Consider the following 24,736-nt stretch of genomic DNA (forward strand, 5'->3'; position numbering starts at 1 on the left):
TCTTATCAGAAGATAGCCACTAGAAATAAGATTAAGGATTAGAAAGAGAAAGTGGAAACAGCAGGAATAAGCTCAAAAGGAGGTTCACAAAGAGCTCAGACAAAATTAAGTTTGCAAGAGGGAAATTCTGTGGACAGGAGAATGCTTTAGGATATCTGAATTCAAGAAATGCCTAGAATAAAGGTGAATGAAATCCTGGCTCTTATGTCAGCAAAATTTCCCACAATCTTATGATAAGCTTTGGATGTGGTGGCTCATCTAGACTGAAGCAGAGTAAGCATACCTGTCACTGAGACCCCCAGAAATTCTAGGGTATTTCCTTTTTACAACCTCGCCGATGGTGCAAAGCATCTTGAGAAGTGACTAAAGTGTGTGGCCTCTCTGAGGAAATAAGTGGGTTTTCCACCACCATCCAAATCATTAGCATAACAGATTTTCTAGGCCCAGAAACACTACCAGTGTAGTACATGCCCTGTTCCCTCTGATATCTTTCTGAGAACTCTGTCCAGCAGTGAGAGAGAGAAGGCATATTCAAATACATACATGAATATTGGACCCCATTAGGCAGATAGCCTTATCTGGGAAGTTTGAAATTGGGAAACTATTGTCAACCTATCTCAGATTTTCTGGTTGTTCTCATGTTGACAATACCAGGGCTATGTCAAGTTGTTTAGGTAACCCTAGCTATGCATTTGTGTACTTTGAAGTGTTTGGGGTTTTTCTGTAAAGTGGAACTTTAAACTTAGAAAACTACAATGAATTGAGAACTGGTTAGTGACAGTGATTGACTTTCCCCAAAAACTTAACACAATTGTTTTTTGGTTTTGTTTTGTTTGCCAAATTACAACAAAATAAAACAGTATAGCAAAGAATTGAAAGTTGGCAAAGAGTGATTATTTAGTGGAAAAATATCAATATCAGGAATAATATGAGAACCCACATTTAAAATTTACATTGACCATCATAATGAAGGGGTAAAGTCAGCCATGACAGAATTAATGACAACATCCAACACTGAGGGAGGGAAAGCATTCAGGAAGACTGGTCCAAACATGTGGCAAGATGGGGTTAAATACAAATAAATGTGGAGAGAGAGTAAAGACAGCACATCTACAAACTGGGTAACATCCACTAGGAAACTAGCAATTCTAAGAAAGACGAAGTGGTGTTAACACAATAAATAATAATGCTTTCCATTTATATAGCATACCTTCCATCCAAGGAAGGCAAAGCGCTTTACAAATACTAATGAATTACACCTCTGCACATTGCATGGTAAAAAAGTATTACTTCCATTTTACAGATAAAGGAACAGAAGAGGAGTTTAAGGGACTTGCTCTGGGTTACATGTCAGTTTGCGGAAAGAACAAGAAATAAAACCAGAGGTTTTGATTCCCAGTCACATGCTTTAACAACAAGGCTATTCTATCTGACAGAAGACAGCATTCCATTCGAAGTATGACATACTGGTACTGTGAAGAGTGCCACTGATGTTCATATTTCTTCTTTCATATACATTCATCCCTATGATACATCATTATAGTATGTGAACACCTGTATATAAAAATATTTCTATTTTATATGGCATCTGCTACATTTATGTAGTATGGGAGAGAGACGCCTCAAGAGGTACATCATCAGCGTCTATAAACACCTACAAGGTAACACCAGAACAGAAGGGAATTATTCTTATTCTCAGAAGGGAGAAACGTCCTAAGTTTAAGGAAAGAAAATGTTTTAATTTAGACATTACAGAAAACGTTTTTCATAACAAGAAGAATCAATACTGGAAAACTACCAGAGGAGGTTTGAGTCATTATCACTGCAGATATTGGGGATCAGGTTACATAAAATAATGATAAGGAGTACTTGTGGCACCTTAGAGACTAACCAATTTATTTGAGCATGAGCTTTCGTGAGCTACAGCTCACTTAGATAAAGTGAGCTGTAGCTCACGAAAGCTCATGCTCAAATAAATTGGTTAGTCTCTAAGGTGCCACAAGTACTCCTTTTCTTTTTGCGAATACAGACTAACACGGCTGTTACTCTGAAACCTGTCATAAAATAATGATGTAGTGATAATCCTGCAAAACATGGGGGACCCAGACTATTTTGACTTCTGACCCATCTATAAGTTTGATGGTACAAACCTCTCTATTCTGCAAGCAAAAATCATTAGAGAATACAATAAAACAAATCTTACCCTCTGAGCTTTTGCAAGTTCTTCTTTCAATCTCTCATAGCCTTTCTCTCTTACTTCCAGTACAGATGGGCTCCGTAAGTGAGACAGACTGTCTGTACTCAGCCCAAAAATATCTTCATTCCCTTCGGAAACATCCGTTAGCGTAGCACCCTGCAAAAACTCTCTCTCTGCATTATTGCTCTCCTTTCTGGAACTACTGTGTTTGGATGACCCACTCTGGGGTCCAGAGGTAGAACAAGGAACCGTGTCTGTAACATTGATGCTGGAAAGAAATGACATTTCTTTATTTAAATAAGAACACACACTAAGAGGAATAAAACTTTTAGAAATGTCAGTTTTGCTGTTACATGTGCCACTATAAGCATAACTTAACATAGGATGTTAAAGATATTCATAATGTTTTTACTAAAGACATGCTATGTAAACCATTTAAATAAATTAACAAGATTTGCATTTAAATAAATCAGATATGTTAATCATCAATAACCTACTTGATGCCTGATGTTTCCCCACAGTTTAGGTGCCTTGGAGATGAATAAACAGGTTGTGTGGGAAGGTCAAAAACATTTAATGCATTGGGTTGGATAGGTGTAGAGCACACAGCAGAAGGATGTGGGCGGTAGATTACGCTGGGTGAGGTAGTTGGTTCTTGAGTCCCTGGCTCATACACTCCAAGAAGATCTGGTGTAGTGGGAGAAGCGAGGTTCACTTCATGAAAGCCTTCCAATGGGTCACTGGCCATAATAAAAGCCTCATCATATGAAACCCTGAATTAAACAAGCAAATTATTAGAATGATTAGTAAAGAATACATTTATATATTACATTATTAACTTCAAATGCAAGCAACCCATTCTTACTCAAACACTGGACAGCATGGCTGATGAAGCAGGGGGCTTAGGACTAAGCTTTAGGTGCCTGTTTACCAGAGTGATGGGAACTGAATGTATTGTGATGAATGTGTGTTCTGTTTTATACAATGAAGTCAGCTTGCACTAGACTACAGGTGTCTTGTAAAGCTACACAAATGTGCCGAACACATGGGTTGTATGTAGTGGAGTAGGGAACAGAAGTTACAGGAGAAAAATGGAAGTTTTAAGTAAAACCTCTCTTCTACCTTAAGAGACTAACTAATTTAGTCTCTAAGGTGCCACAAGTACTCCTTTTCTTTTTGCGAATACAGACTAACACGGCTGTTACTCTGAAACCTCTCTTCTACCCTAGATCAGTACTCTTTTGATCTCAATAAAATAGACACAGAAAAGAACATAAGAAAGCTCATATTCCAGTGTGTGAAGTATTTCCAATCAGTGTATCTGTAAATAAGTCTCCCAAAGTTCTATGGTTTGTTAAACTACAGGTCTGTTCCTGAAATAGCTCGCTCAAGCGGCAAAAACAGTAAACGGGACTACTCAGACAAATGAGCCCTTAAATTTATATCTTTAGCGTATTATATCAACCCAAAGATATACAAAATAGTAATACTATGAAGTAGTAAAATACTAATAAAACTGCCATGCACAAATCTCTGCATTTTCCCCATATTCACCATAAGGTGAAAATTCACTATTTTGAATTGACCAGGTTCTAACACAATTTCTTTGTTTTCAGCATAAAATCAGGGAGACTATGTGCCCTTTACGACCAGGTAACTCCAAATTTACAGAAATTTCACATGACATCCAAACCCTTTGTAAAAGTCAGGATTCTACATTTCAGGGTAGAATTTGGAGACTTGAGGGGCAAATTAAGTACCAAGTACTTACATGACCACCTCTGAAAGTGGTGGCAATGCAAACAGGTTTTTCCATTGTTTAGAAGTATAAATAAATGCAATATAAATATAAAGTATGTGTCTTCATGTAGCTGCATAGTACCATGGGAAAGAATTACAGCATTTAAACAACAGACATGTATGGCATTTTACAGACAAAAATCTGCTCTGAGCTTACAATTTAAAAAGACATAGCACCGCAAATTATGACAAAGGGTGGTGCAAGAGGAGGTATGCAGAGATGAGGTTTAAAACAGTCAGATATCATTTGATATACTTACTATTACATTTGCAGCCCGTTTGTGAATTTTTAAAAATACTTATTACAATGTAGGGACAGTGTCCAGGGTGGAGATCAGCAATTTGCATTTGCAGTAATTTAGTAACTGCATCCCTTTTTTGGTCCATTTAATAAAACAAACTGTTTTCTACTGCCAGTATTGTATTTGACTGGACACATGTACATCGATAATTATTTCCTAATGCGACTAGCTATTTAAATACATTGCCAGGTAAGGTTTCCCAAAAAAAAACAAAAAAACAAAAAAACCACACCCCAAAACCCTAAAAATGTGCCTGCACCTCAACACAATGGCTTCACTGTGCTGTTTCTGTGTTAAGTATGCCCTTGCTATTTCACAGAGATGTTTTGCAGGAAATCCCAGAAAATGCACAGTAAGGACCATGTATGGCTTAAAAGGGACCCTCCTTCCATTCCTGTTTTCTGTAGAAATGTGTTATTTAGAACTACCTACAACAGTAGTATCTCCTCCAGTTGCACAGTGTTTCTTTTGTAAGCAGAGTAAACTCTAAATCTACAGCTTCTCTACTGAACCACAAACATGAGCAGCTTATTTTTAAGTTTCCATGTAAACAATTTCTTTGGCAAGAGAATCTTATTTTTTCTACACCTGTGCTTAACTATCATAAAATATTCCATTAATGTACTTTTGAGGATAAAGCCTGTTAGATTAACAAATGAAAAGATGGATGGGAGCAGGCTGATAAAAGTACAGACCATTTCTTCAAAGTTAAAACTTCAACAATATGTTTTCAGCTTCCCTCTACTGCAATCACTAGAGTGAAAGTGGATTTTTTTTAAAACATTTTAGAAGCTCAAACATAGGGACTAAGGGTATGTCTACACTACGGAATAAGGTCGAATTTATAGAAGTCGGTTTTTTAGAAATCGGTTTTATATATTCGAGTGTGTGTGTCCCCACAGAAAATGCTCTAAGTGCATTAACTCGGCGAAGTGCTTCCACAGTACCGAGGCTAGAGTCGACTTCCGGAGCATTGCACTGTGGATAGCTATCCCACAGTTCCCGCAGTCTCCGCTGCCCATTGGAATTCTGGGTTGAGATCCCAATGCCTGATGGGGCTAAAACACTGTCGCGGGTGGTTCTGGGTACATATCATCAGGCCCCCGTTCCCTCCCTCCCTCCGTGAAAGCAAGGGCAGACAATCGTTTCGTGCCTTTTTTCCTGAGTTACCTGTGCAGATGCCATACCACGGCAAGCATGGAGCCCGCTCAGGTAACCGTCACCCTACGTCTCCTGGGTGCTGGCAGACACGGTACGGCATTGCTACACAGTAGCAGCAACCCCTTGCCTTGTGGCAGCAGACGGTACAGTACGACTGGTACCCATCATCGTCATGTCCGAGGTGCTCCTGGCCACGTCGGCTGGGAGCGCCTGGGCACACATGGGCGCAGGGACTAAATTTGGAGTGACTTGACCAGGTCATTCTCTTTAGTCCTGCAGTCAGTCCTATTGAACCGTCTTATGGTGAGCAGGCAGGCGATACGGATTGCTAGCAGCCGTACTGTACCATCTTCTGCTGGGCAGGCAAGAGATGAGGATGGCTAGCAGTCATATTGTACCATCTTCTGCCGAGCAGCCATGAGATGTGGATGGCATGCAGTCCTTCTGCACCGTCTGCTGCCAGCCAAAGATGTAAAAGATAGATGGAGTGGATCAAAACAAGAAATAGACCAGATTTGTTTTGTAATCATTTGCCTCCTCCCCTGTCTAGGGGACTCATTCCTCTAGGTCACACTGCAGTCACTCACAGAGAAGGTACAGCGAGGTAAATCTAGCCATGTATCAATCAGAGGCCAGGCTAACCTCCTTGTTCCAATAAGAACAATAACTTAGGTGCACCATTTCTTACTGGAACCCTCCGTGAAGTCCTGCCTGAAATACTCCTTGATGTAAAGACACCCCCTTTGTTGATTTTAGCTTTCTGAAGCCAACCCTGTAAGCCATGTCGTCAGTCACCCCTCCCTCCGTCAGAGCAAAGGCAGACAATCGTTCCACGCCTTTTTTCAGTGTGGACGCCATACCAAGGCAAGCATGGAGGCCGCTCAGCTCACTTTGGCAATTAGGAGCACATTAAACACCACACGCGTTATCCAGCAGTATATGCAGCACCAGAACCTGGCAAAGCGATACCGGGCGAGGAGACGACGTCAGCGCGGTCATGTGAGTGATCAAGACATGGACACAGATTTCTCTGAAAGCATGGGCCCTGCCAATGCATGCATCATGGTGCTAATGGGGCAGGTTCATGCTGTGGAATGCCGATTCTGGGCTCAGGAAACAAGCACAGACTGGTGGGACCGCATAGTGTTGCAGGTCTGGGACGATTCCCAGTGGCTGCGAAACTTTCGCATGCGTAAGGGCACTTTCATGGAACTTTGTGACTTGCTTTTCCCTGCCCTGAGGCGCATGAATACCAAGATGAGAGCAGCCCTCACAGTTGAGATGCGAGTGGCAATAGCTCTGTGGAAGCTTGCAACGCCAGACAGCTACCGGTCAGTTGGGAATCAATTTGGAGTGGGCAAATCTACTGTTGGGGCTGCTGTGATGCAAGTAGCCCACTCAATCAAAGATCTGCTGATATCAAGGGTAGTGACCCTGGGAAATGTGCAGGTCATAGTGGATGGCTTTGCTGCAATGGGATTCCCTAACTGTGGTGGGGCCATAGACAGAACCCATATCCCTATTTTGGCACCGGAGCACCAAGCCGCCGAGTACATAAACCACAAGGGGTACTATTCAATAGTGCTGCAAGCTCTGGTGGATCACAAGGGACGTTTCACCAACATCAACGTGGGATGGCCGGGAAATGTACATGACGCTCACATCTTCAGGAACTCTGGTCTGTTTCAAAAGCTACAGGAAGGGACTTTATTCCCAGACCAGAAAATAACTGTTGGGGATGTTGAAATGCCTACATGTATCCTTGGGGACCCAGCCTACCCCTTAATGCCATGGCTCATGAAGCCGTACACAGGCAGCCTGGACAGTAGTCAGGAGCTGTTCAACTACAGGCTGAGCAAGTGCAGAATGGTGGTAGAATGTGCATTTGGACGTTTAAAGGTGTGCTGGCGCAGTTTACTGACTCGCTTAGACCTCAGCGAAACCAATATTCCCACTGTTATTACCGCTTGCTGTGTGCTCCACAATATCTGTGAGAGTAAGGGGGAGACGTTTATGGCGGCGTGGGAGGTTGAGGCAAATCGCCTGGCTGCTGGTTATGCGCAGCCAGACACCAGGGCGGTTAGAAGAGCACAGGAGGGTGCGGTACGCATCAGAGAAGCTTTGAAAACCAGTTTCATGACTGGCCAGGCTACGGTGTGAAAGTTCTGTTTGTTTCTCCTTGATGAAACCCCCCGCCCCTTGGTTCACTCTACTTCCCTGTAAGCTAACCACCCTCCCCTCCTCCCTTCAATCACCGCTTGCAGAGGCAATAAAGTCATTGTTGCTTCACATTCATGCATTCTTTATTCATTCATCACACAAATAGGGGGATGACTACCAAGGTAGCCCAGGAGGGTTGGTGGAGGAGGGAAGGAAAATGCCACACAGCACTTTACAAGTTTACAACTTTAAAATTTATTGAATGACCGCCTTCTTTTTTTTTGGGCAATCCTCTGTGGTGGAGTGGCTGGTTGGCCGGAGGCCCCCCCATCGAGTTCTTGGGTGTCTGGGGGTGGAGGCTATGGAACTTGGGGAGGAGGGCAGTTGGTTACACAGGGGCTGTAGTGGCAGTCTGTGCTCCAGCTGCCTTTGCTGCAGCTCAACCATACACTGGAGCATACTGGTTTGGTCCTCCAGCAGCCTCAGCATTGAATCCTGCCTCCTCTCATCACGCTGCTGCCACATTTGAGCTTCAGTCCTGTCTTCAGCCCGCCACTTACTCTCTTCAGCCCGCCACCTCTCCTCCCGGTCATTTTGTGCTTTCCTGCACTCTGACATTATTTGCCTCCACGCATTTGTCTGTGCTCTGTCAGTGTGGGAGGACAGCATGAGCTCGGAGAACATTTCATCGCGAGTGCGTTTTTTTTTTCTTTCTAAGCTTCACTAGCCTCTGGGAAGGAGAAGATCCTGTGATCATTGAAACACATGCAGCTGGTGGAGAAAAAAAGGGACAGCGGTATTTAAAAAGACACATTTTATAAAACAGTGGCTACACTCTTTCAGGGTAAACCTTGCTGTTCACATTACATACATAGCACATGTGCTTTCGTTACAAGGTCGCATTTTGCCTCCCCCCACCGCGTGGCTACCCCCTCAACCTTCCCCCCTCCCTGTGGGTAACAGCGGGGAACATTTCTGTTTAGCCACAGGCAAACAGCCCAGCAGGAATGGGCTCCTCTCAGTGTCCCCTGAAGAAAAGCACTCTATTTCAACCAGGTGACCATGAATTATATCTCACTCTCCTGAGGATAACACAGAGAGATAAAGAACGGATGTTGCTTGAACGCCAGCAAACATACACTGCAATGCTTTGTTGTACAATGATTCCCGAGTACGTGTTACTGGCCTTGAGTGGTAAAGTGTCCTACCATGAAGGACGCAATAAGGCTGCCCTCCCCAGAAACCTTTTGCAAAGGCTTTGGGAGTACATCCAGGAGAACCGCGAATGCCAGGGCAAAGTAATCCTTTCACATGCTTGCTTTTAAACCATGTATAGTATTTTAAAAGGTACACTCACCGGAGGTCCCTTCTCCGTCTGCTGGGTCCAGGAGGCAGCCTTGGGTGGGTTCGGGGGGTACTGGCTCCAGGTCCAGGGTGAGAAACAGTTCCTGGCTGTCAGGAAAACCGGTTTCTCCGCTTGCTTGCTGTGAGCTATTTACAACCTCATCATCATCATCATCTTCTTCTTCGTCCCCAAAACCTGCTTCGTATTGCCTCCATCTCCATTGAAGGAGTCAACCACACGGCTGGGGTAGTGGTGGCTGAAGCCCCTAAAATGGCATGCAGCTCATCATAGAAGCGGCATGTTTGGGGCTCTGACCCAGAGCGGCTGTTCGCCTCTCTGGTTTTCTGGTAGGCTTGCCTCAGCTCCTTCAGTTTCACGCGGCACTGCTTCAGGTCCCTGTTATGGCCTCTGTCCTTCATGCCCTGGGAGATTTTGACAAAGGTTTTGGCATTTTGAAAACTGGAACGGAGTTCTGATAGCACGGATTCCTCTCCCCAAACAGCGATCAGATCCCGTACCTCCCGTTCGGTCCATGCTGGAGCTCTTTTGTGATTCTGGGACTCCATCATGGTCACCTGTGCTGATGAGCTCTGCATGGTCACCTGCAGCTTGCCACGCTGGCCAAACAGGAAATGAGATTCAAAAGTTTGCGGTTCTTTTCCTGTCTACCTGGCCAGTGCATCTGAGTTGAGAGTGCTGTCCAGAGCAGTCATAATGGAGCACTCTGGGATAGCTCCCGGAGGCCAATACCGTCGAATTGTGTCCACAGTACCCCAAATTCGAGCCGGCAAGGCCGATTTAAGCGCTAATCCACTTCTCAGGGGTGGAGTAAGGAAATCGATTTTAAGAGCCCTTTAAGTCGAAATAAAGGGCTTCATCGTGTGGACGGGTGCAGGTTTACATCGATTTAATGCTGCTAAATTCGACCTAAAGTCCTAGTGTAGACCAGGGCTAAAAAACTGCCCCTGCAGCTATACAAAGGAACTTACTAGACCAGTTGAAAAATGTCCACAACATACCCAAAGCCACTGCCTCCCACCCTGATGAGTCAATTCAATTTCTCCTACTCATCCCACCACTTCACAGTTCAGTTCCCCCTTTCCTCAATAAGCCAATCTAAACTTTCCACAATCACATTCTCATTCTCTGCCTCCCCACTTCTCCTTTGCATCCCAATTTCTTCAATGAGAAGAAAAAGCAGGGAGGCAAGTCCTCTGCATGACTGAAAGGGAGAACAATTGCCTGAAATGACATGCCTTTTACATGCCCAACTAGCAGACAAGTGGAGAATATGGCCTAGGAAGTAAAGTGGGAGCAACAATCCTGCCAGTTCCTCTGTACGTCAATCCCTTTGCTCCGTGACTCCCATTTCATCAAGTATGAAAAACTTTAATGTGAAGGAACTATCATCACACATACCAGCAGACAGGTAAAAACTGCCAGCTCTCCAAGATTTTCTGGACAGGCGATCAGTGCAGCGGGCATATAAAGAGGCTGAAGAGTGAGTGCCAGAAGACCAGAGACAATAACTGCACCTCAGGCAACTCACCAACAACATGCCCATTTTGTGATGTCTTTGACCAGGTCCCGGGCACTGCATTCAGCAGGAAGCCAACCGTGCTTCATAATGACCTGGTCAGCCGGGATGGTACCCCATTGGCCCTTGAATCCAGCCTGGGGAACTGCTGGGAGCCAGCAGCAGGCTCCCAGTCAGGAGCATGAAGTGACTCCAGAGCAGACAGTGGATCAGGACCAATAACAAATTCTCAGTCCCTACTCAAAAGAGCTGTTTGACACTGCCCCGCCCCACTCCACCCCATGAGGAACAGCTGGCTGCCAAGCCTGGAGAGAATCCGGTGGAGACAGAAGCCACTCCAGAGCCTGGTAAGTGTATGACTCAAAAGGTTATTATTACACTAATGGGAGAGAAGCAAAAATGGTAAGCCCTGGCTACCAACATTTGGCCACTAGTGGCCGACTGTATCACACCACCTAGGCGTCCCCTCTCCCTCTTCCCTTTCCTCCCACCATGTGGAGTTCAAGACAGTGACTTAGAATTTCAAACATTCATAAACAGCTGTAAAGATTATTTTAACTGTTAAGTCACAGAGGTTTGCTAGGGTCACTCTTGTTTTCTTTTCATTATTTAGAAATTTGCCACTCTGCCATCACGTCTCCTGGGTCTATGCAGACACCTGTAATTAGTGAACTGCGTGTATGCGTTTGGGAAACAGTATTCTATTTCCAGATCTAGTCCATTTCAGTTAGAGGTAATCCATGCAATTCACAAAATCATTTCTCCAAAGTACGAGTGTGGTGGCAGTTTTTTCCCAGAACTGTGCTGGGTGCGGGATGGAGTAAAGTTGCAGATTTCAATGAGCTTGTATGCAGCAACAACAGGATAATTCATATTAATTCTCTCATGGATTCTGACCCAATCCTGGCTGCTGATAGCTACAAACTTTTCTTGAAGCAGGAACTCCAGATAGTTAGTCACATTGCAGATAGGGGTGTATTTTTCAGGCCCCCCCATATAGCTGACTAGCCCACTCCACTAAAATGTGCTGTTCAGTTACTATTCATTTGAATACTCCAGCTGCATATACTGCAAGTTTCCCTCCAGCAGCTTGGAATAACATCTCCCACTGCCAGTGGGGCACCACAAGAACAGTTAAGTCTTCCAAAATATGAAAGGCCTGAAATGAAAGAGAAAGCCTTTGGCGGCAAGGGCACTATACACGCCCCTCCTCCCCGCCCCCAACTCCAAATGGTAATTAGTTATGAAATTTTCGTGTAACAGAATACAGGTTATAATTCTAAAATTACCATGGTCTCTGCCCTTCTATAATGGCAATTAACAAGGCTGTGTGCAGAGACAGTGTGAGGACTGAAGCATCCCCTTCACAATATGTGTTGGTTCACTTTAGAACTGTTACATTTTATGTCCTGGAAATTTCACAATAATTCTGTCCTGCTCTACTGAACTACTTTAGACAATGACCCTCTGTTTCTTGTCCTATTTCGGGACCCTCAATCTATACTGCCTGCTGTTCTTCAGGAACTCGAACCCTGACCCCTTGTAACTGCACAGACTGTTCCAAGAGGAAGCATTTCCGTGATGAAATGGTTTACTGTTTTAAGACATGTTTACAAATAAGGCATGTTATGATGCCAAGAAAGTTTGTCACTGCCATTACACAATCATGATTTGCAATAATAAAAGTGAAAACATGTTCAGGAGCAATTATGCATTAGTAAGCAAATGGTATTCCTCTATTTAGGGTTCACAGCAATTCACATTTCTATGAACTCCACCTGTACAGCCATTGTGCCCACTCCAACCAAATTCATTGTTCATCATGTCATTCAGACTTACACTGCATAGCAAACAAGCCCAACCCCCCTGCCAAATACCACCCCTCCAAAATAAGAGAGCCAGTTTTGTCCTACTAGCACATTCATACAGGTACTATTCCCCCTCTTCCATAGGGCCATGCAAGTCCATATAGTGAGAATGCAAAGCATTCCTGACTTCTGCTGCCCAGATACAACCAGCTCCCGCAGTGGCAGATATACTTTCTGGCTGAGGGTACTGATCCAGTATCCCCTCACTGTCATATATCCGTTCAGGGGGAAATGGCTCTCCTCAGATTTGACAAAGGTTGTGAAGATCGCAGCAAGCCATAGTAATTCAAACAGCATTGATGACACTGGCATCCAAATGGGTTTGTAAATACCTTCAATGAGATTTCAATCTGCCAAAAAGCACATTCAACAATTATTCTACACCTGCTGAGAGTGTAATTAAGCCTTTTTTTTTTTTTTTTGGCCAAGGCCTCTGAAATCAGGGTATGGTTTCATAAGCCAAGATAAAAGAGGGTACAATGGGTCCCCCAGAATACAGAAGAACATTGGGGACAGTAATGTCGTTTATGTCAATGTAATTTGGTGTGAATAGCATCCTAGCCTGTCCATGAATGTAGATTCCCAAGTGATGAACTCTGGCATCGTAAATTTTTCCTGTACAACCCAAATTGACATTCATAAATCTGCATCTGTGGTCCACTAATGCCTGCATAACAATGGAGTAGTAACCTTTGAGGCTGAACATGCTCCTTGAGGAGGGCAAACTATGGGCACATGAGTCCCATCAATAGCCCCAGCACAGATCAGAAACCACATTCTCTCAAAGCCAGCAATTACTTCCAGAATATCCAATGTCAGCCACCTAGGGTAAACCACATGCCTGATGGCCTCAGTTTCCTCTGCCACCACTTTACCCACAGTCGATTTTCCAACCCCAAACTGGTTGGCAATGGACCTGTAGCAGTCTGGGGTAGCCAGCTTCCAGATAGGTTTCAGAGGAACAGCCGTGTTAGTCTGTATTCGCAAAAAGAAAAGGAGTACTTGTGGCACCTTAGAGACTAACCAATTTATTTGAGCATGAGCTTATCTGATGAAGTGAGCTGTAGCTCACGAAAGCTCATGCTCAAATAAATTGGTTAGTCTCTAAGGTGCCACAAGTACTCCTTTTCTTTTAGCTTCCAGATAGTTATAGCAACCTGCTTCTGGACCAGCCAGGGTGACCTCAGATGTGTCTCTTTACACCAGAGGAAGCTGCTCATAAATCTCCAGAAACGTGGCTTTCTTCACGAAAAAGTTCTGGACACACTGCTGGTCATCCCAGCTGCACATAATGATGTGATCCCACCAGTCTGTGCTTGTGGCCCTGCACTAGAAGTGCCAGTCTACGTAGGGAGCATCAGCAGCTATGCCAATTATACAGAACAGCATCTGCTAGTGAGAGTACTCCTCCTCCTCCTCCTGCAGCTCCACCAGGAAATCCATCAGGTACCTTCGGTGGGACAAAAAAAAAAAAAAAAAAACACTGCCGAATGTCCACCTGCTCCTCCTGGATGCTCTGCCAGTTTTCTGACACAGAAGTGAAAGCACAAGCAAAAGAAGTTCATCAAAAGGTGCCTCCCTCCATGTTGCTGGCTCCAGTAGCTGGGAGTGCACAGACCAAAATGACTGCTTGGCGGGCTGATCAAACTTCCTGTAACAAGCAGGGAGGGGAGTAAAGATTTCCCACCGCGTACTACAGTTTTAGGGCTAGAGTAGCCACATTTCAGGAGTCTGCTTGGCACTCTGGGATATGATTACTTCGAGTCAGGTCTGTGCACTGCAGTCTGGATGCCAGAACCCTAGGTTCAAGCATGGGTTAGAAAAGTCTTAATGTGAAGTTAAGGAACAGTGTACACTCAAACTTGGGGCTTTCTAACATGGGTCACCTGACTCAAGTCCCACTAACCCTGGGCTTACAGTGGAGTGTAGACATACCTTAAGAGGTTGCTTGCGTCAGTCGGGACACAGACAGAAATAAAGCCCAAATCTATTCCACTCAGCCACACTGTCTCAGATTTACAAATAGTTTACCCCATATTCTTTCACCTAACAAGCAAATATAAGTCAAAATATAAGCCAAACTTCTGTGCCTGTCTGTTAACCCTCTTCTTTTCCCCCAATGCTATCCCCACACAAATTTAGAGATCTAGAATATGCACAGTTCAAACAAGGATTTTTCTTACTTTGCACTACACCTTATTTTATTAGATCATCACTAAAACAAGGAAGGACAGTTTAATAAATTGATAAATGTTTTCCAACAGCAAGTCAAATTGTGAATTATCTCAATGGGGAAAAAAGGACAAAACAAGCCAGCATGTTTAACTTATTTATATTTGATATAAACAACATGAATTTGAAGCAGCTCAACTGCTAGCCTGAGTCAACGCAGCAAGTGTCCAAAAGATTGATGGTTCAATGCGAAACAATAATTAAACCATGCCATATCTTCATTTGGAACCCCAAAAAAGTCATTTTATTTTAAATTATCTAGTACTGACTATGGAGCCTTGCTCAGATCCCTCAGAAGTTTGTCATCACAAGCCCCTGCAGCCAGTCAGAAGTGATCTGCCTGACTAACAGCTTGCCTATAAACCTACAGCCACAACTCTCACTCTTCATTCCATGTATTTCAAAAATTCTAGCTGCAACACTCAGGAGCACCTACAGAACAGCAAAACCCATACACTGTGTTGTTACTATTTAACAGAAAGAAATATAGGAGAGAAGGAAAAAATACCATTTTAATATGATTTTGGTGAGGGAAAGTCAACTCTAGTTAGCATTTTAAAAAACAAACAAGTGTGTATGTTTAAAAGCACTGTACAATTATCACCACACAGTTCTTCTTTTGCATAAGTAATAACGTCTTAGAGAGAATTTGTTAGAACTTGTTTCTGCCAGAGGGTTTTTTATTCTGCACTAAAACTAGTTTTCAAAATGCGTGAAATTAGCTCTATATTAGACAGGCATGCTCTTTTCAGTAAGCTAAAGAAGGAAGGCTTGAAACACTATTTAGAATAATCAGTAATATTAATATGCTTTTTATGCTCTATCACAAAGAATTGAAGGGGGAATAACTATGAAGGGGCTAATCAAGAATTTGTCTTTTTCTGTGGACTCTGAATAGTCATAAAGGTGGCCTAATTAAGTACACATACTGTACAATTAAGGTCTTCAAGATTTTGTGATCACTGGTTAATTGTCCAGAACATAAAGGTTAATAAAATGTCTCAGACCTTATCCACACGAGAAAGTTGAATCAATTTAATTTATATAGATGTTTTAATTAGTTTAAAACTTATATAGGTTTTAGTTAAAATAGTACAAACCCCCCACGTGAACATTCTCATTTTGGTTTAAACCAGGCACTCTCTTCTTTGGTTTAATTGAAGTAATAGTGTCCACACAGGGATTTGCAACGGTTTACTTAAGGCCTTGTCTACACTGGCAAGTTTCTGCGCAGTAAAGCAGCTATCTGCAGTGTAACTCCCAAGATGTACACACTGCCAAGCCACTTAGTTGCAGAACTGCCCAGTTGCAGCGCTGTAAAAAAACCACCCCGATGAGAGGCGTAAAGCTTTCTGCGCTGGGGCTACAGCTCCTCAGTGCCAGAGTAGTCACCCTGGTCGACTACAGCGCCGCAATTGGCCTCCAGAAGGTGTCCCACAATGCCTGTTCTTGCCACTCTGGTCATCGGTTTGAACTCTACTGCCTTGCCCTCCGGTGACCAACCGTGAGCCCCGCCCCTTAAATTCCTTGAGAATCTTGAAAGTCCCCTTCCAGTTTGCTCGGTGATGCATGCAGTAGTCTCAGCGCATCTTTCCAGGTGACCACGCCTGCTCCACACGCCAGGTGATCCCTCGCTTGGAGCAATGCCGAGCTGCTGGACCTCATCAGCATTTGGGGAGAGGAGGCTGTCCAGTCCCAGCTGCACTCTAGCCGTAGGAATTATGATACCTAGGAACAGATTTCACAATGCATCACAAGAAAGGGGCCATGACCGGGACACACCGCAGTGCAGGGTCAAAGTGAAGGAGCTGCAGAACGCCTACCACAAGGCACAGGAGGCAAACCACCACTCCGGTGCTGCGCCCACGACCTGCCAGTTCTACAAAGAGCTGGACGTGATACTCGGTGGCGACCCCACCTCCACTGCGAAGGCCCCTGTGGATACTTCAGTGGCTTGCGTGCCATTCGAGAGTGGACTGAGCCAGGAGGAGGAAATCTTGGACGAGGATGTAACTCTACCAGTGTAGACATACCCTAAGTCTGTTTAAAAGTGGATATAAGTCAAATTTATGCAATTCACATGCAGACAAGGCCTCTGTTTAATTTTATTTTATTTCTTTACCTCTCAAGGTGTCACTATGGGGCAGAGATAAGATTGTAAAGGTGACCTTAACTGTATTTTAAAATGCTTGGGTTCTAAGTTTAAACTTAGCTCTGAATTTCCTGGCTTTCTAATTACTTCTTTTTTATTACCTACAACAGAACTTAAACTCTCTGTACAAATCCATTTTAAGATTTTGCATGGGAATTTCTTTAGATTTTTTTTAATGGTTAAGAATTATTCAGTAGCAGAAGTCCCAGCACAGTTTGGGTCACTACTTCCTTATCTCCCAACAATCCATCCCACTCCACCCCAAATTACAGTTCCCAACTGCCATTACATTAGCACCCTATGCAATCTGTTAGCTACAGCTACTCCATAATATAACAATGAGATATTTATAGTCCTGCTGCTGGAATTAAAAAGGATTGCAGTTATATTTTAAATCCTTACTTAAATACCACATGATGCAACAGATTAGGAAAAAGTCAGACTTTCAAGATCTCTTACTGAGACATTTTATCTCCCAGTTGTTTGTAATACAAAAACATCCTGGCTACTAGATATTCTAGAGACAAAGCAATTCAATAAAATTTTGAAGAGGGTACCTTTACGCTCAGTTCTTTTAGAAAAGGTGATGTGATAGAAGTAGCAAAATATTTTCCAGAAATTATTTTGGGAGGGTAGGGTGTGAGGAAAGGCTAGAGAGGAACTGTTTTCCAAATTCAAAATTCTTCATTTTTACTTTGAGAAAGATTGTGTAACAGTGCCCAATGAATGGGTCACTCAGAAGCTTTTAGAAAAAAAAATACACTATTCTGAGGACTAGTGAAAAAAATGTACTTTCAATTTTGGGGAAGCAATGATATTTCTTCTCCTATAAGTATCACACAGTACATGTATAATCATATTCATTTAATGTATTTTTCTCTGTTGTGCATCTGAACACTTAATATTTCACATTCTTTAGAAGAAATTGTCTGGGTATTTTTTACCCTTCAAAACAAGATTTTGTTTAAAATACTAGATTTCACAAAGCTTATTAATGGAATTATTTTAATAAAAACAAGATGTGAAAAGGACAACTTGAAAAATCCTTTTTGAATCTGGAAAAGTTGAAATACTATAGTTACAGGTAACATTCAAGATTCTAGGGCTGTCAGACACCTATATGCTTATGAAGCTTTTCTGAAACCTAAAATATATATTTTGTCACATAAATTAAAGTTTGGTGGTTATTGTATCTTTTGTTACAGTGGAAGCCAGTACTTTGCTGGATATAATCAACTGAAATTTTATGACAAATTGATTTTTCTGTTTTTTTAGTTAATATATAGCTGCCCAAGATTTAAGAAACTCTCTCTAAACTGACTCAATTTTTACTGTGAACACTCATCTATTTTAAGTAATGTGACCGATCTGCAATATATTTCTCCTCTCAACTTTACACTACTTTCTAGATTTTAGACCTGATGCCACTGCTACTGAAGTCAGTGGAATTTTTGCTTCAAGAGGAGCAGCCCCTTCAACTCTGTCTTAACAGCAGAAATGTTGTAACCAACAACAAAACCAAAGTGCATGACTGCAATGTTTAGATATTTTGTTTGCAGAGACACATTTTAATGAAAGATTTCCTCTCTTCTTGTTCCTTTTTCTTATTTTTATGGAAAACACGGTTAACATATGAACTTCAGAAGTATGACTCAATTATTCAGTTACGGTTTTACTGAAATTGTGATAGAGTTAGTTTTAAATATATTTTTTAATGTTATGGTAGCATGCAATTTGAAATCAAAATAAAAAAATATAAAAGCTAAAAAGAAAAGTTGCTTCTTTGACAGTCGTGATAAGCATTAAGACAACTATAAAAGTAGTTCACTGGACTTTTAAAATGACAAACTGAATTTTAAATAAAATGAATACAGGCTGCAAGACTACCAATTACCTTTCTTCTGCATGGATGCAAAATAGACGATTTTATTGAAAAGGACAATTCTAACTGTTCTACTGCGAATGTTTCCCCTTTTAGGCTGTGTCTACACTACCACTTTCAAGCACTAAAACTTTAGTCGTTCAGGGGTGAGAAAATACACATCCGTGAGCAACAAAAGTTTTAGCGCTGAAAAGCGCCGGTACAGACAGTGCTTTATTGCCAGGAGCTGCGCTTCTGGCAATAAAGCTACCACCGCTCGTTCGGGGTGGGTTTTTTTTAACCCCTGGTCATAAAGCGAGCCTACACTGCCCACATCACACCACTGCCGCTGTCATGCTGTAACATGGGCAGTGTAGACATACCCTTTAATATATTGTAACAAGATTTTAAGAATGCTGGGTATTATGGTGTCAGCTACAAGGTGTGCGCACATTATTTATTAAAAGCATAACGACAATGGTAAATTATTTAGTCTACTTTGCTCACAAGGTAACATTAACCTAGTGCAATGGAAGCGTAACCTTGCTAAATGAGACAAAAACATGTAAGGCATGATGTGGCCACACTCAGAACATCTACACTTTAGTATGTGTCATGTAATAAAATACAACAAAGTATTAACAGGATATTAATGCTTAATCAGGCTTCAGTTTCTTCTCCATATTCCCCATCTCCCACTTTGTCAAGGAATATGGATACAACTGAGCAGATGACATCTGTCAATACAAACTTCTAAAAAAAAAAAAAAACCAACAAAGTTTACTTCTGCTTCTAAAAAGAGGCTGATTATTAATTTCTCAGTTACTGCAAATTCTAGAGCTGGTTTAGCCATTTAGGCCATTATCCTTAAGACTGTGTAAAGAGACACATTCATGTGACTGGAGTAAACAAATAATACAAAGCAAAGGTAAGTGAACAAAAATGTGCCAACTGCGAACTAAACAAAATGACAACGCTTTGAAACTGAGAAAAATATTATTGCAGTTGTGTATTTTAGGTCTACAGAATTGTTCAGGATTTTGCCCCTTGGAGGATGCTTGTTTGTCAACGAATATCTGTCATAATTCTTATGAAACTAGTACAGTATCAGAAAAGTGTTTAGAATATTTACTGTCATATTTGATTGCAAGTGGTCAGCTACACAAAAGTTACAAGCAAAATCTGTGCCTTGTTGTTCTTGCTCCAACTTAATTGCATTACGAAATTGAGGTTAACTGAAATCCTCACTACTTAATAGTGCTGGGATTTTACAGTGACATGGTATTAACCTCTATATCACATGCAACTATTCTCTTCTGCAAACAAAAACACTTTGTAAACAACTCCACAACCTTTATCACAACACAAAATGAAAATATCAAGAAAGCAGATATGCACTTTTTTAAATACTTCAAGATTGTCACTTTAAGCCGGGAGCTGCTTCAGACCAGAATTTCAAGGACAAAGTTTCACTATCAAATTGAACAGTAACAAGCCTGATTTTCACTTTTTATAACAGCGTCTCTCTTTCTATCTTGGCTTTAATGCCAGATGTAGTTGAGGAAATTAATGCTTGAGAACATTTTCAGCAGAACTACTACTATATGCATATCTCATCAACCTTTAAAACAACAAAAATTAAGCCTCTAATTTCACTCATTTTTCCCCAATGTCTTGATTTTGTTGTTCTGCTGGAATGTGAAACAACATGCAGGAATTTAAAGGACTTAAAACGACTTAAAAACCATTGACTTAAAAACTGGCTGGTTGGTTTCATGCTAATTGTAGCATGATTACTTTAATATTAGAGAAAAACATTCATTTTTTCTGGTTATTTACTTTGTGCATTTGACAGTTCTTTCTGCAGTCAGATTGAGTTTTCCCTGTTTGTTTAATCTTTTATACAACAGGTGTGTAAGACAGTTTCGGGGGTGGTACCTGAAACTTTTTTTTTTTTTTAAACTGGATTTCCAGTTGACAATATCTCTTTACTCATCAACTAAGTTGTCAGCAAAGTCCCAGAGGACACCAAAGAGGGATGCAAAGAGGCAAATAATATGTTTATTTAGAGAATAGCTATCCCTCCCCACCCCAAACACATACACACACAAAACAATTTCATTGCAAGACCTGACCTATCGGCTATATCATGCAATCAGTATTAAGGCAGACTTTCCCACAGATTTCCAGTAGGAAATTCTGCTGAATAACTGATGGCACAATAAAGGCATAAATGAAACATTCCCACTGAGGGGGGTGAAAAGGTATTTGTATGAACTGCGGATTTCTGTATAGAAGCAGTCAATGTTCATGGGCAGAAAGAGGCCTCTGTTGTTGCTGGTATCATGTGAGTGCTGAGTCTGCAAGGGTTGCTTAAAGAAGAGGAAACAGAAAGGGTCTGTTTGGGTCATAGGGAGAGAATAAGGTATAGGAGCCTAAGTGGGGTCTCAGAAAGGAGGCTTGGGTTCAACACACATATGCTGCTGGGGGAGAAGTCATGGGTACTGTCAGGAGGAAGACAGGGCACTCAGTACAGCCCCTTAGTTCTCTCTACATGCAGGGGCTCTGTATAGGTGCAGAGGCTGAGTTGCCTCTGAGTTGGGTATCTTGGGGGATGGTGGGTGAGGAATATCTGGAGGATGCAGGGGGTCAGGGCGCCTGGAGGGGGGACTGTGCGAACAAGAGTGGGTGTCTGGGGCTGCAGAAGGTGGGTGCTCGGGGGAGGGCTGTGTGGGCAAGGGCGGATGCCTGGGGGGTGCGGGAGGTGGGAGTTGGGGGGGCTTTGCGGGTGATGGGAGGTGTCTGGAGGGTGCGGGAGGTGGAGACTGGGAGGAGCTGTGCGGGCGAGGGCGGGTGTCCGGGGGGTGCGGGAGGTGGGGGCTGGGGGGAACTGTGCGGGAGAGGGCGGGTGTCTGGGGGGTGCGGGAGGTGGGGGGGCTTTGCGGGTGATGGGAGGTGTCTGGAGGGTGCGGGAGATGGAGACTGGGGGGAGCTGTGCAGGCGAGGGCAGGTGTCTGGGGGTGCGGGAGGTGGGGGGGCTTTGCGGGTGATGGGAGGTGTCTGGAGGGTGCGGGAGGTGGAGACTGGGAGGAGCTGTGCGGGCGAGGGCGGGTGTCCGGGGGGTGCGGGAGGTGGGGGCTGGGGGGAACTGTGCGGGAGAGGGCGGGTGTCTGGGGGGTGCGGGAGGTGGGGGGGCTTTGCGGGTGATGGGAGGTGTCTGGAGGGTGCGGGAGATGGAGACTGGGGGGAGCTGTGCAGGCGAGGGCAGGTGTCTGGGGGTGCGGGAGGTGGGGGGGCTTTGCGGGTGATGGGAGGTGTCTGGAGGGTGCGGGAGATGGAGACTGGGGGGAGCTGTGCAGGCGAGGGCAGGTGTCTGGGGGTGCGGGAGGTGGAGGCTGGGGGGAGCTGTGCGGGCGACGGGGGGTGTCTGGGGGGTGCGGGAGGTGGGGCTGGGGGGAGCTGTGCGGGCGACGGGGGGTGTCTGGGGGGTGCGGGAGGTGGGGCTGGGGGGAGCTGTGCGGGCGACGGGGGGTGTCTGGGGGGTGCGGGAGGTGGGGCTGGGGGGAGCTGTGCGGGCGACGGGGGGTGTCTGGGGGTGCGGGAGGTGGAGGCTGGGGGGAGCTGTGCGGGCGACGGGGGGTGTCTGGGGGGTGCGGGAGGTGGGGCTGGGGGGAGCTGTGCGGGCGACGGGGGGTGTCTGGGGGTGCGGGAGGTGGAGGCTGGGGGGAGCTGTGCGGGCGACGGGGGGTGTCTGGGGGGTGCGGGAGGTGGGGGCTGGGGGGGCTGTGCGGGCGACGGGGGGTGTCTGGGGGGTGCGGGAGGTGGAGGCTGGGGGGAGCTGTGCGGGCGACGGGGGGTGTCTGGGGGTGCGGGTGGTGGAGGCTGGGGGGAGCTGTGCGGGCGACGGGGGGTGTCTGGGGGGTGCGGGAGGTGGGGCTGGGGGGAGCTGTGCGGGCGACGGGGGGTGTCTGGGGGTGCGGGAGGTGGAGGCTGGGGGGAGCTGTGCGGGCGAGGGCGGGTGTCTGGGGGGTGCGGGAGGTGGAGGCTGGGGGGAGCTGTGCGGGCGAGGGCGGGTGTCTGGGGGGTGCGGGAGGTGGGGGCTGGGGGGGCTGTGCGGGCGACGGGGGGTGTCTGGGGGGTGCGGGAGGTGGAGGCTGGGAGGAGCTGTGCGGGCGAGGGCGGGTGTCTGGGGGGTGCGGGAGGGGGGAGCCGGGGAGGCTGTGCGGGAGGCAGGGGTTGCATGGCGGACGCTGGGTGCCCGGGGGGGGGGGGGGGGTTTGTGCGGGACAAAGGGGGAGGGGCTGTGGGTGGCTGCGGGGAAGGGAGACGGTTTCCTCTGAGCCCGCCCACAGGGACCAGCCACCCCCGCCTCTTACCTGCCGAGCCCCGCCAGGCCGTTCGCAGGCGCCGCGAGAGGCTCCTCAGCGCCGCAGCTTCCCCACAGCGAGCGGCTGGCGCGGGGCGGGGCTCCGCCGAGTCCGGGCGGAGGGCGCATGCGCGCAGAGTCCCCGTTTCCCTCTGCTCCTCCCCCTCCCACACACGCCCCCCTGGGGCTGGTCCGGGTGCGCGGGGCGGTGATCAGCCCACAGCGCCGCCCCTCCCCCGCCCCTCCCCCGCCCCCGGTGACGTTATGGCAGGATGGTGCCCCAGGGTCTGGCTGGTCTGCCAGGCAGGGCCAGGGCGAGTGGGGCTGAGTCACCCGAACCGTGTTAGGGGACCTGGGGTGGAGCCTCTACACTGATCTCTAACCCTACGTTGAGCATTTTCTGCCTGGGGCTCCGGCAGAGCTATGCACACGCTGCGGGATATTTATGAATTCCTCTGCCACTTTGACTCTGCCCCGCCGCGCACACACCCACACACACACGCCCACCCACACGCCCACCCACACACACACCCACACCCACGACTACAAAGATTCTGGCACCCAAAGGGCCGTTGTCGTCTGTCCCTCCCCCTTTAAATCTGGCTCAGAGGGAGCGCGCACACGCTGTGACTTGGCACCTGGGTCCCATTCTGCACTGAGCCACATGCTGGCAGCTGGGCCCTCCCGTGTCACTACCAAAACTGCTCCTCTCGGTGCCGAGGACCTGAGGGCTTCGCGCTGGTCAGCAAGGTGGGGGGGGGGGGGCGCAGGGGCTCTGGGAGGTTGGGGCTGGTAGAAGCGGGCAGGGGCTCTGGTCGGGTAGGACAGGGTGGGAAGGCTGGGGCTCTGGGAGAGGCAGGGGATCTGGTAGGATAGGACTGGAGATGGTGGCTGGGGCTTCAGGAGAATTGGGGAGAGGGGGCTTGGTCCTTCCACTCTTGCAGTCCTTCCAGCACCCATGCCTGCCGTCCACATGGCAGCATTCAGACCTGAATCAGACCAGCCATACCCCAGACTCCCTAGAGCATGGGTGGGCAAACTTTTTGGCCCGAGGGCCACACCTGGGTATGGAAATTGTATGGCAGTCCATGAATGCTCACAAAATTGGGGTTGGGGTGCAGGAAGGGGTGAGGACTCTGGCTGGGGGTGCAGGCTCTGGGGTGGGGCTGGGGGGATGAGGGGTTTGGGGTATAGGAGAATGCTCGAGGCTGGGACCGAGTGGGTCAGAGGGCTGGGGCAAGGGGTTGGGGCATCAGGGTGGGGTGCAGGCTTAGGGGTGGGGCTGGGGATGAGGGGTTTGGGGTGAAGGAGGGTGCTCTGGGATGGGATCAAAGGGTTCAGGCTCTGGATGGCACTTACCTCAAGCAGCTCCTGGAAGCAGCGGCATGTCCACCCTCCGGCTCCCAGGTGGCTCTGTGCGGTGTGTGCTGCCCCGTCCACAGACACCACCCTTGCAGCTCCCATCGGCCGCAGTTCCCGGCCAATGGAAGCTGGGGGGGGGGAGCAGTGCTTGGAGCAGGGGCAGCATTCAGAGCCCCCTAGCTGCCCCTACGCATAGAAGCCGGATGTGGGACATGCCACTGCTTCCAGGAACCGCGTGGAGCCATGGCACGCATATGCGGAGCAGCCCCCAACCCCGGCTGGAGCAGGGCAAGCCCTGGACCCTGTTCTGCAGCAGGACCTCAAGGGCTGGATAAAATCGGCTGCCAGGCCACACGTGGCCCGCAGGCCATAGTTTGTCCACCCCTGCCCTAG

General features: G+C 46.1%; 1 protein-coding gene across 4 annotated transcripts in view; it reads right to left on the bottom strand.

The window, feature by feature from the left end:
• RAB3IP (RAB3A interacting protein) overlaps window positions 1–23,117 on the bottom strand; it is a 53,824-nt gene extending 30,707 nt beyond the window's left edge. Inside the window, exons 1-3 of one of the 4 annotated variants that reach the window (XM_073327797.1) lie at window positions 22,992–23,117; window positions 2,695–2,970; window positions 2,204–2,465 (exon numbers count right to left, since the gene is read on the bottom strand). In XM_073327797.1, coding sequence (XP_073183898.1) covers window positions 2,204–2,465; window positions 2,695–2,970; window positions 22,992–23,110 — 657 coding nt within the window. In that variant the 5' untranslated portion in view covers window positions 23,111–23,117. Of the gene's footprint in view, window positions 1–2,203; window positions 2,466–2,694; window positions 2,971–22,991 lie in introns of those variants that run through there. The other 3 variants (XM_073327796.1, XM_073327800.1, XM_073327798.1) reach the window with 3 other exon arrangements.
• Window positions 23,118–24,736: the final 1,619 nt, after the last annotated feature.

The sequence above is a fragment of the Lepidochelys kempii genome, chromosome 1 (assembly GCF_965140265.1).
Source record: "Lepidochelys kempii isolate rLepKem1 chromosome 1, rLepKem1.hap2, whole genome shotgun sequence".
Classification (NCBI taxonomy): domain Eukaryota; kingdom Metazoa; phylum Chordata; order Testudines; family Cheloniidae; genus Lepidochelys; species Lepidochelys kempii.